The sequence below is a fragment of the Danio rerio genome, chromosome 1 (genome assembly GCF_052040795.2).
Source record: "Danio rerio strain M-AB ecotype USA chromosome 1, GRCz13ab, whole genome shotgun sequence".
In the NCBI taxonomy this organism is placed as follows: Eukaryota; Metazoa; Chordata; class Actinopteri; order Cypriniformes; family Danionidae; genus Danio; species Danio rerio.
Window position 1 is genome coordinate 617,350 of NC_141021.1, and position 12,940 is coordinate 630,289.

Genomic DNA, 12,940 nt, shown 5'->3' on the forward strand with positions numbered 1-12,940 from the left:
TAATTTATAGCAGATACTTTTACTCGCTATGCGATAATGTAATAATACTTGCTCAGATATCACTCATGTTTCGATATTTTATTAGCAATTAAATGTATATATAAATCATGATCAAACCAAAATAAACATCATAGATATTTTCTGAGTTAATTCAATATTCATTCATTCATTTTCCTTCGACTTAGTCCCTTTATTTTTCCGGGGTCGCCACAGTGGAATGAACCACCAACTATTCCAGCATATGTTTTACACAGCGGATGTAGTCATTGTCCTCTCTCGTCTTCCAGCGTTTATGTAATAATCATACTAAAATAATAAGTTCATAGATATTTTTCTGAGCTAATTAAATAAACAACAACTGTACCAAAGACTTTAAAACACCATGAAGGAAATCTTCAGTGGAAACTCAGATTCTCATCGGCTGTTGTCATTTTTCAGTATTAGTGTTTCTGAATAAAGATCTTGGTGACACTTCAATTTAGGTTACAATTCACAGTATCAGCAAACCACTAGCTTATTAAACTACTAATTATCTGTTTATTAATAGTAAGCTAGTAGTTGGGTTTAGGTTTTGGGTAGGATTAGGGATGCAGAATAAGATCACACTTCATAACTGCTAATGAACAGTTCATATCTTAACAACAGGCAGGTACAACCTAAAGTGTTTCCAAGATCCTGAATGAAGACAGTAATGCTGACTGTGATGCAGATGGTGCTTTATTTCCTCTCAGTGTTTGTTGTTGTTGTGGTCGTGTGAGCGGCTCCTGCTGCGGGTGATGATCTCGAACGGTGTCGGTGCGGCTTTGGGTTTGATGGTTTTGCTGAAGAAGCGAAACACAGACTCCATGCAGACGGCGGGCGCGGAGTCGTGACACTGAGTCCCGGCAGAGATCTGTGTACATCCGGCCTTCAGCGAGCCCACCGAGCGGTTCAGGGCTTTAGTGCTCAAGATCCACGTCCTGGAGTGACACCTGGACAGAGTACAGGCGCACATTACACACACACTGATGGTGAAGTGTAGAAGGGATATAGCTGAGGTCGGAAATTAATGAGAATTATTCATATTATTTATTAAATAAACTAGTAATTGTACTTTATTTACATCTACCCCCACACAAACGGTACACCAAACCATCACAGTAATGTGAAAACAGTAATTATACAGACTATTATTCACATTATTTATTAATTTACCCATTAAATTGTATTTTATTAATGTTTACCCATTTCCTAACTCTAAACTCAACCGTCATAATAGTGTAAAACTGTAATTAAACAGCACATTATTTATATTATTTATTAATTTATTCATTTATTGTGTTATTAATGTTTACCCCCAACCCTAAACCCAACCATCACAGTAATGTGAAAACAGTAATTATATAGAGTATTATTTACATTATTTATTAATTTACCTATTTATTGAACGTTATTAACATCTACCCAAACCCCAGTTATGTAAATACAGTAATTATACAGAATATTATTCATATTATTTCTTAACTTACCTATTTATTGTAAGTTATTAATGCTAACCCACTTCCTAACCCTAAACCCAACCATCATAGTAATGTATAAACAGTAATTATACAGAGTATTATTCATATTATTTATTAATTTACCCATTGAATTGTATTTTATTTACGATTACCCCCACTCCAACCTTAAATCAACCGTCATAGAAATGTAAAAACAGTAATTAAACAGAATATTATTCATATTATTTATTAATTTACTAATTTTTTGTTCATTATTAACACCTACCCTCATCCTAACCCTAAACCCAACCATCACAGTAATGTAAAACAGTAATTATACAGAGTATTATTCACATTATTTATTAAATGTACCCATTAAACCGTATTTTATTAATGTTTACCCCTACTCCAACCCCAAATCAACCATCATTATAATGTAAAACAGTAATTATACAGAGTATTATTCACATTATTTATTAATTTCCTCATTTATTGTACGTTATTAATGCCTACCCCCATCCTAACCCTAAACCTAACCGTCATAGTAATGTAAATACAGTAATTATACTGAGTATTATTTACATTATTATTTAAATTACCCATTAAATTGCATTTTATTACCGTCTACCAGCACCCTCACATTATTACCCTACACAATTATCTTCAAGTGTTGATGAGCTGGATTGCTGTTATGATAATGTTGATATTTTCCAGCTTCAGTGATTTATTTATTTATTTTTTAGTCATTATTCTGCACCTTAGCCAGTCTCGTCCGGCTTTCCCCAGCGGCTGATGCCACAGACTGTGACTGGAGTCCAGAAAGGCCACGGCTGTGACCCGCCGCTGCACCTCCTCCATCCGGCAGCACAGCAGATCCACAAACGCCAGACCTCCATATCCATGAGCCACCACAAACACATGCTGCGCTGCGCTCACACACACCAGACGCCGCCACACCGCAGACACGTGCTCCTCCGGCGTCTGCAGCAAATGCCATTACATTACAGGTCTGCATTCATATTTAACGGTGCAGTATGTCAGAGTGAGCCCCAGTGGCTGAACTAACTATTGCAGTCCAAAATCCAAACACTTTTTACTTGGGCCCTCTGAGGCTGACTCCACAAGAATGCAGGATGCCAGATTGATGACAAACAGAAGCAGGCACGGCTGCATGATGATCGACTCTAGCTAGTTTTAAAAGTATTTATAGTTTCGTTTATGCATGTTTTTTATTTCCTTTGTGTATAATCAAGCTCTTGGCTGATGCGTTTGGCGCCACCTACTGGTGTTTCTCTAAACAGCCGCAGCTCAGATTTTACACAGCAGAATGAGTGATTATTAATTCTCAAACCCATTATTATTTTCGTCAATTATTATTTAATTGCAGTTTTGGGTTAATTTTTATTTTATTATTAATTTTTTATTTCAATTTAGTTAAATTTCAGTCAGACAAAAATGTTTTTGGAACTATTGTTTTAGTTTACTAAAATATCCATGGTCTGCACATCTAATTACGACAGTCAATTAATTATAACTTGCCTAGAGATGGGTTACAGCTGGAAGGGCATCCGCTGCAAAAAAAACGTGCTGGATAAGTTGGCGGTTCATTCCACTGTGGCGACCCCAGATTAATAAAGGGACTAAGCCGAAAAGAAAATGAATGAATAAAATAATAATAACATTTATAGAGAAAAAGTGTATATTTTGTATATAATCAAGCTCTTGACTGATGTGTTTGGCGCCACCTACTGGTGTTTCTCTAAACAGCCACAGCTCAGATTTTATACAGCAGAATGAGTGATTATTAATTCTCAAAACCATTATTATTTTATTTCAGTTAGTTTTTCAGTAGCTCTTAATTTTAACTTTAATTTATTGTGAATTTTTTATATTATTTCAGCTAAATTTCAGTCAGATTAAAATGTTTTTGACCAGTAGTTTTTGTCTTGACTGACGTGTTTGGCGCCCCCTACTGGTGTTCCTCTAAAGAGTTGACCAATAGGTTTAGTCTTAATTCATTCATTCATTTTCACTTGGCTTAGTCCCTTTATTCATTAGGGGTCACCACAGTGGAATGAACCACCAACTTATCCAGCATATGTTTTACACAGCGTATGCCCTTCCAGCTGCAACCCAGTAGTGGGAAATTAGTATTAGTTTTTGCTTCTAAATTTGTTTTTGTACATAATCAAGCTCTTGGCTGATGCGTTTGGCGCCACCTACTGGTGTTTCTCTAAACAGCCGCAGCTCAGATTTCACACAGCAGAATGAGTGATTATTAATTCTCAAAACCATTATTATTTTATTTTAGATTTTATTTTAATTTATTGTGTATTTTCTAATATATTTCAGCTAAATTTCCGTCAGACTAAAATGTTTCATGACCCAATAGTTTTAGTCTTGACTGATGCGTTTGGCGCCACCTACTGGTGTTTCTCTAAACAGCCGCAGCTCAGATTTTAAAGCACCAATAGTTGTTTTGACCAATAGTCTTGGTTTCCTAAAATAACCTTGTTGTGCAGGTCTCCATTGGGGTTCATGATGATGACGGCGTAGTTCTCCATCAGAGCCCAGCGCAAATACGGGATCTGACTGCCGGTCTCCAAGCCCTCGTGAGCCGTGATCTTCCAGCTCCAGAGTCCACCTCGCACTGTTCCCCGGTCCTGCAGGAGCAGCAGCAAACACCCAGCATGCTCCAGGGCTCCGGGGGTCATGAACACAGAGCAGTGTTCCTCCAGACGCATCTGAAAGTTCTGCTGCAGGAGTGTGTAAACGTGCTGCGTCAGGAATCTGCAGAGTCTACGCTGCTCTGTCTCCGTCTGCAGAGCGTCCCGTAGGTGGAACTGGAAGCGGTATGGCTCACCGGTGTGTGTGTGTCGCAGCCGGCCGTCAGCAGAGAACGAGTACGAGAACTCAGAGTCACTGGATTCTGGGAACTCTGACATCATGCAGGACTTTAACTAGGAATCTGCAAAAACAAAAAATACAATAATAGTTAAACGGTATTATTCACTATAGAAATGCTGGGTTGTTTTTACCCGTGTTAGGGACAAATATGAACCTCATGTTGGGTATGTTTTTTTTAAATGAAATATCAATGACATTTATAGCTCATGTCACTCCGCCAGTCCTACGCCACCCGACCCGCTCTGAGCTGATATCGAACCAGCGACCTTCCGCATGGGAGTCGGTTGCTCTACCAAGGAGGCTAAAGGCCATAGCCTCTAATGTATGTCGCTAGAGCACAATTAGAGGTCAGAGGAGTGAGGTTTACCTGCACAGAGTTTACCAGCTGGCCTCCGTTACACTCAGTTGTTGGGTCAAACATGGATGAACTAAATGTTGAGTTGAACAACCCTGCATTTTTTTTTGTATTGGCAATGGTGAGAGGTTACTTTTAATTACACTAAAAATGCAAGGTTGTTTTGACCCAGCTTTGGGTCAAGTATGAACAAACCCAACTCAAATTCCAAATTCCACTCAATAAATGCTGGGTATATGCTAATTAATCTTTTAAATTAAATTTGTTTTACATTTTTAACACAATTGTTGGGTCAATTATGGACAAAATCAACCATTGTGTTACAGTGCAATTTAAACTTAATTGATGAATTGTATTTGTCCATATTTGTCCAATGTTTGGTTATGAAAACACAGCATTTTTTTTAATACTGTGCATGTTTTAACCCACCTGTTGGGTCAAATATGGACAAGCGGCAAGCCCAACAGTTGAATTAAAAATGTTATTCCAAAATTGGGTTAAAACTCTAGGATGCAATAACCTGATCAAAAGTGACAAAAATTATATAAAATATGTTTAATAAATGCTATCCCTACTGAAAAAAACAGCTTAAACCAGCCTAGGCTGGTTAGCTGGTCGACCAGGCTGGTTTTAGAGGGGTTTTGGCCACTTCCAGGCTGGTTTCCAGCCATTTCCAGCCTGGTCTTAGCTGGTCAGGCTGGGAGATGACCAGCTAAAACCAGCTTGACCAGCCTAGCCAGGCTGGGAGCCCAGCCAAAACCAGCTATGTCCAGCTTAAACAAGGCTGGTCAAGCTGGTTTTAGCTGGATTTAGCTGGTCATTTTTTTTATTATTTATTTACGTTTATCCTAAAAAAATCCTAAAAAAGATAAACACCTAAAATAGGATGTAAGGGTCCAAAGGTTTATTGCACTTTTTAAAGGTAAGCAGCAAAAATATTGTCAAAGTGCAGCTGCTTTAACTTCAAATCCTCATATTATAGTGATTTCTGAATGACCATCAACATTGAAGACTGCAGTAATGATGCTGAAAATACAGCTGCACAACACACATCTATATAAATCACATTGTTCTAGATATTAATATAGAAAACAGCTTTACATTGTAGTATTTTTCACAATATTACTATATTTTTCATCAAATCAATGTGGCTGTGTAGGCAGGAGACTCCTATCAAAAACATGAACAAACCTTAATTATTCTAAAGGTTTTACTGCTAATATCTTTCTAAAAAATGGAAATTTCACTTCAAAATCAAAGCATTTGTTTATTAAATAATCAACACTGTCTTCTGGGGACTAGTTAAAGTTTACCTGAAGTTAAAGTAGTTCTTCAGCTCTCAGTTCAGATCGAGATCATGTGGCAGGTGTTATTGATTATCATCAGGCAGGTGTAAATAGTGTAGTGCTGTATGCTAATTGTGAAAAAGTATTATTTAAACAGTTGACGAAGAGTAAATATGTTGGGCTTTCTCAGAAATATATCAGAGCTGTTTTATTTGTGTGCAAAATCTGTTTTGATAGTCGCTCAAGTAACGAATTCTAACTTAGTGTGCACTAGGCTTATATGATTTAGTATGCTAATTTAAGTTAGCCACTTTGCTAATACTGAACGCTAAATGTAAATATCAAACGTTTGATATTATTATTTACTCTATTAAACTACGAGGGTTTTGGATACAAGTAAATAAAAGCGAAAGCAAATAAATAAATAAACGAGAAAACAAATATAAAAAAATCAAGCGGAACTGAAGTTTGCCGATTTCCCACCGACGGAGTTTCACTGACACACCGCATGTTGATCAAACATGGCAGCGACCTTGTGGAGCCGACGTGAATTATAACTGGCAGAAATGAACATTTATACATATTTACATTGCAAAAATACATAAGCTGCATATTCAGTCATGTTCCCGGTAGTGAAGAGTGTCTTTCTGGGCATTGTCCGGTCGTCCAGTCAGAGAGGTACATTTAAATATCTAATAATCTCATTCACATGTAACGATATTTCATTGAATTCATATTATCCGTTATTAGCAGTGACACGCGACATGTTTGGATTCATATAGTATGGCGATAGATTTAGTTTCTCACCCTGTGCATGAATATGCTAGCCAGTAGTGGTTAGTAATAGCACTAGTTTATGCAAGTTTATTAGTGTAAGTTGGCATATTTGATACACGATGCTAATTCACAGTACTTTACATGAAAACAAATGTTAAACTACACAAAATACATTGAGTACAATAAATAAAGATGCTTAAAATGGATATAAAAAAAGGCACAAATACGTTGTTTATAAATAATAAACAGTAGTTTACCGTGTGCAGTAGCTTGAGATTTAATATTCTTCAATATTGTTGATTCTGGTAACTAGTTTAGAGTAACTCAGCCATTACAACTGTTTACTAAAGGCTTAGTCCCTTTATTCATCAGAGGTCGCCACAGCGGAATGAACCACAAACTATTCCAACATATGTTTTACACAATGGATGCCCTTCCAGCTGCAACCCAGTACTGGGAAACACCCATACACACTCATTCTCTCACACACTCATACACTACGGCCAGTTTAATTAATAATTTCCCCTACAGTGCATGTGTTTGGACTGTGGGGGAAACCGGAGCCAACACAGGGAGAACATGCAAACTCCACACGGAAACACCAACTGACTCAGTCAGGACTCAAACCAGCGACCTTCTTGCTGTGAGGCCACAGTACTGAGCCACCGTGCCACCTTGATATTGTTACCGCAGAGTTATTAGGTTGGTTATGAAGTTAAATGTGGGTGGCATGGTGGCTCAGTGGTAACCAAAACATATATTGGAATAGTTGGCGGTTCATTCCGCTGTGGCAACCTCTGCAATAGAGACGTAAGCTGAAGGAAAATGAATGAAGTTAAATGATTAATGCTAACTCACACACTAGTTTACTGGATGCTAACTGTGTGTGTGTGTGTGTGTGGTTTTCAGATGTGCTGCAGAAGCAGATGAAGCTGCTGTCGGCGGGGATGAGGACCTATGAAATCCCTCCAGACTTCAGCGGTAAATATGGGTTTACTCTCATATTTGACATTTTTATATTTTCAGTTTTCATGTTCACATTAATTTTAGTTTAAATTTTGATCATTTTGTTTTTAAATGCATTTTGCTTTGCATTTTACACCAAAATGCCTGTTTTTAAATTAATTTTAGTTCAGTATGTCAGATTTGTTTGGAAATAATTTGACTTTTATTTCAAATCGTTGTCAAATAATAGCGTTTGGCAGTTTTTAATGTAGCTTTTATTATTATATATCAATGTTTTTATTAGTATAATACTAATATTGTCTAAAAAATATAAAAAAAAAACATTATAAATGATGATGACAAATTTGGTGATATTACTCTGGATATTTAAACAAATTGATGATGTTAATTTTATTTGATTGTAGATTATACTCTAAAGCTACAGTACTGATATTTATCATGTATTTATTTGTCAATTTAAAGTTGAAGACAAAATTAATAAATAACATTTATAATTATTATTATTTTTATTCTTTAATATTATTAAAGATGGCGAAGCAGTGGAGAATGCAAGGAGACATGTGGTACAGGTGAACTGGGTAGGCTAAATTGTCCGTAGTCTATGAGTGTGTGTGTGGATGTTTCCTAAAGATGTGTTGCAGCTGGAAGGGCATCCGCTGCGTAAAAAACTTGCTGGATAAGTTGGCGGTTCATTCCGCTGTGGCGACCCCAGATTAATAAAGGGACTAAGCCGACAAGAAAATGAATGAATGAATCAGTGGTTAGCACTGTGGTATCACAGCAAGAAGGTTGCTAGTTTGAGTCTGTGTGGAGTTTGCATGTTCTCCCCGTGCTGGTGTGGGTTTCCTCCGGGTGCTCCGGTTTCCCCCACAGTCCAAACACATGATGAATATACTGGCCGTGGTGAATGAGTGTGTGTATGAATGAGCATGTATGGATGTTTCCCAGTACTGGGTTGCATTTGGAAGGGCATCCGCTGTGTAAAACATATGCTGGAATAGTTGTCGGTTCATTCCGCTGTGGCAACCCCTGATGAATAAAGGGACTAAGCCGAAGGAAAGTGAATAGTTGAATGAATGAATGAATGAATGAAGACACGGTTATTATTCTTATAATTAGGAGAGATAATAACTGTACACATAAACAGCCCCTCTGTGTTCAGTGTATACTGTAAGAAATGGTGGTGTTTAATAATCGCACTGAGCCGTGTGCAGTGTTCACTTCATGACTGATTGTGTGTCTCTCTCACACACAGATGTGGAGTTACCAGAGAAGCCCAAACTCAAGTTCATGGAGAAAGTGCCGAATCTGAAACAAGCCAAGAAGGAGATGAAGAGGCTGCGGGACATTCAGGGCCCGTCCCGAACCGCCACCAAATTCAGCCAGGGACAGTACGGCATTCTGGTCAGTGTCTCACACACACACACACACACTCTTCACATTAAAACAGCAGACCTGATCAGCACACGTAATAAAGCTGGAGTTAGAACTCGACTAGCGTGTGTTGTTGAATTGTGTAAAGTGCTTTAGGACTGCTATGTGTGTGTGTGTGTTTACTTGTGTATACTAGTGTGCTTATGTGCTTATGTGCTTGTGTGTGTGTGTGTGTTTACTTGTGTATACTAGTGTGCTTATGTGCTTGTGTGTGTGTGTGTGTGTTTACTTGTGTATACTAGTGTGCTTATGTGCTTATGTGCTTGTGTGTGTGTGTGTGTGTGTTTATATGCATTTGTGTTTTTTGTGTATATACACGTGTGTGCATGAGTATTTGAGTGTGTGAGTGCATGCATAAGTTTGTAAACGTGTGTGTATGTCTATATATGTATATGTATGTATGTATGTTTATGTGCATATGTGTTATTTATATGCATGTGTTTGTGTTTGCATATTTGTGTTTGTGTGCATGCATGTGTGTATGCATAAGTGTGTAAATGTGTGTGTGTTTTTATGCAAATGTGCTTTTGTGTGTTTATATGTGTTTGTATGCATATGTGTGTGTGTGTGTGTGTGTGTGTGTGTGTGTGTGTGTGTGTGTGTGTGTGCGTGCATGTATGTGTAGATTAAATGTGTGTGTTAAAGTGTTTAAATGCATATGTGAATGTGGTTGGGTGTATGTGCATATTTATGTGAGGTCTGTTTGTAGGTGAGTATGTGTGTATGCATGTGTAATTGTGTGTGTGTGTGTGTGTGTGTATATGTTTGTGTGGAAAACTAATAATGTTTTTTCCCAGAGATGGGTTGCAGCTGGAAGGGCAAGGTGTCTGTGCGCTTCAGTGTGCATATGTGTTTGTACATTTGTAAGTGTGTGTGTGTGTGTGTGTGTGTGTGTGTGTGTGTGTGTGCAGGCTCTGGGTGGAGGGTTCCTGCACTGGGGTCACATAGAGATGATGCGTCTGACCATAAACCGCAGCATTGACCCCAGCAGCATGTTTGCGGTGTGGCGTTTCCAGCCTCCACACAAACCCATCACACGCAAGAGTCTGGGTCAGCGCATGGGCGGAGGCAAGGGCGCCATCGACCACTACGTGACGCCCATCAAGTGTGGACGGCTAGTGCTGGAGATGGGGGGACAACTGGAGCTGGTCCAGGTGGAGGCCATGCTCAAACAAGTGGCCAAAAAACTGCCCTTCCCTGCCAAGGTCTGTGCAGCACACACACACAGCTGCTCCGAGCACGCTTATAACAATGACAGAAAACCATGATGACAGATCTTTTATGTTATTTTGACTTATTTTATTAAGCTAATAAGGTTTGAACTGCATTTAAGTCATTCAAAATATGTGTGCTTATTATGTCAGTCAGTTTGCCTGGTGTAAGTTGGTTGAGATGACTAGAAAAGTTCATTTGATTCATCTAAAACAGTGTAGGGCAGCGACAGTTTTACAGTGTACTAAACTCAAACCATCAATAGGTCAAATTCATATCTTATTAGACATACAGAGTCATACACAGCGCGATGTGCAGTTGAATGCTTACACAACCACTCGTGACCTTAAAAATAACAAGAGGAATCTAAAATATGGAATAAAATAATAATAAGAAAAACAAATGTAGACATAAAAATAGAAGTTACGCAAAAGAAAATATAAAATATATAAAAACTTGATATACACTCAGCGGCCACTTTATTAGGTACACCTCACTAATACTGGGCTGGACCCCCTTTTGCCTTCAGAACTGCCTCAATCCTACACGGCAGAGATTCAACAAGCTGCTGGAAATATTCCTCAGAGATTTTGCTCCATGATAGCATCACGCAGTTGCTGCAGATTTGTCGGCTGCACATCCATGATGCCAATCTCCCGTTCCACCACATCCCAAAGCTGCTCTATTGGATTGAGCTCTGGAGACTGTGGAGGCCATTTGAGTACAGTGAACTCATCGTCATGTTCAAGAAACCAGTCTGAGATGATTGAGCTTCATGACATGCTGCGTTATCCTGCTGGAAGTAGCCATCAGAAGATGGAGACACTGTGCTCATAAAGGGATGGACATGGTCAGCAGCAATACTCAGGTAGGCTGTGGCGTTGATGCTCAATTGGTACTAATGGACCCAAAGAAAATCTCCCCCACACCATTACACCACCACCACCAGCCTGAACCGCTGATACAAGGCAGGATGATCCATGCTTTCATGTTGTGATGCCAAATTGTGTTTGTGTTGTGTGTGGTTAGAGATGCTCTTCTGCAGAGCTCGGTTGTAGCGAGTGCTTATTTGAGTTACTGTTGCCTTTCTATCAGCTGAAACCAGTCTGGCCATTCTCCTCTGACCTCTGGCCTCATCAACAAGGCATTTGCGCCCACAGAACTGCCGCTCACTGGATATTTCCTCTTTGTCGGAGCATTCTCTGTAAACCCTAGAGATGGTTGTGCGTGAAAATCCCAGTAGATCAGCAGTTTCTGAAATACTCAGAGCAGCCCGTCTGGCAGCAACAACCATGCCATGTTCAGAGTCTCTTAAATCCCCTTTCTTCCCCATTCTGATGCTCGCTTTGAACTGCAGCAGATCCTCTTGACCATGTCTACATGCCGAAATGCAGTGAGCTGCTGCCATGTGATTGGCCGATTAGACATTAGCTGTAATGAGCAGTTTGACCGGTGTACCTAATAAAGTGGCCGGTGAGTGTATAACATGTGGCTGTAGAAAAAAAAACACTATAAATGTTCGGAGTGTCCTCACAATTGATTAAAGAAAACCTGTGTGCGCATATGTGTGTGTGTGCAGGTGGTGAGCAGAGAGAGTCTGGCGTTGATGTATAAGGAACATGCTGAACGCGTCTCCAACAACCAGAACCCCTGGAGCTTCCAGAAAATCATCCGCTCCAACATGCTGGGCATCCGGAAGGTGCTGAGCCCGCTGGACGTACACAACCACGGCAGATACACCGGGAAGTTCTTTGACCCCAGCAGGGTATAGAGAGAGTGTATGTCTGTGTGTGTGTGTATGTGTGTCTGAGAGAAAGTATGTGTGCTTGTGTGCCCATGAGTATGTGTGTGTGTGTGCGTGCGTGTGTGAGACAGATGTGTTATCACTCAGATGATGAACACACACTCGAGCAGGATGTGGTGTGCTAATATTTAGAAAGCTTTTATAAGCAGAAGATCCAGATCAGTTGTTTTGAGTGGTCGGCTCTTTTATCACATGTTTTGCAAGACTTTCAGCTTTTACACACACGCAAACACACACACACACACACACACACACACACACCTAACATGTAATCCATACATGTTCACCTGTCTACGGTCAAATCTGTGAGTGTATACATGTCAAATGCACATGCTGACAGTGTGTATAATAAATAAATGTGGTTTGTTTGCAGTGTGAGGGTTTCTTTGCACTGTACGTCCTACACTATTATTCATTTAGACATGTACAATTGATTTGATTTATTTATTTTTGATCAAAAATATCATACATAAAATATCATTAAAAAAATGCATTTCAACATGGTGGAAAAAGGAGTTTGATGAAGCACAAGCTCATTATTTTCTCACCCCATTACCACATACTTCATTCGTCTATTATTAAAACTCATTTCTTCTTTTACTCATCTCTTTTTTTTACATGAGACATAGTTTATCCTTTTGGCATCTTTGACATATGTTTAAATCCATTTTTACCTTTACATTTTGTAACACAGACCCGAAGAAAAACAAAACAGACACAG

At 39.0% G+C, this 12,940-nt stretch overlaps 2 protein-coding genes across 2 annotated transcripts; one reads left to right on the forward strand and one right to left on the reverse strand.

Annotated features, from left to right (window-relative positions):
- Positions 1-699: 699 nt before the first annotated feature.
- si:ch73-41e3.7 lies at positions 700-6,259 on the reverse strand. The gene is given in 4 exon segments (NM_001145612.1): positions 700-971; positions 2,236-2,459; positions 3,989-4,446; positions 6,054-6,259. Coding segments are annotated over 3 exon segments (906 nt in total). The 5' UTR covers positions 4,427-4,446; positions 6,054-6,259; the 3' UTR covers positions 700-727.
- Positions 6,260-6,528: 269 nt separating this feature from the next.
- Positions 6,529-12,587, forward strand: mrpl16 (mitochondrial ribosomal protein L16). The gene is given in 5 exon segments (NM_001007764.2): positions 6,529-6,704; positions 7,713-7,784; positions 9,025-9,173; positions 10,115-10,408; positions 11,995-12,587. Coding segments are annotated over 5 exon segments (765 nt in total). The 5' UTR covers positions 6,529-6,646; the 3' UTR covers positions 12,187-12,587.
- Positions 12,588-12,940: the final 353 nt, after the last annotated feature.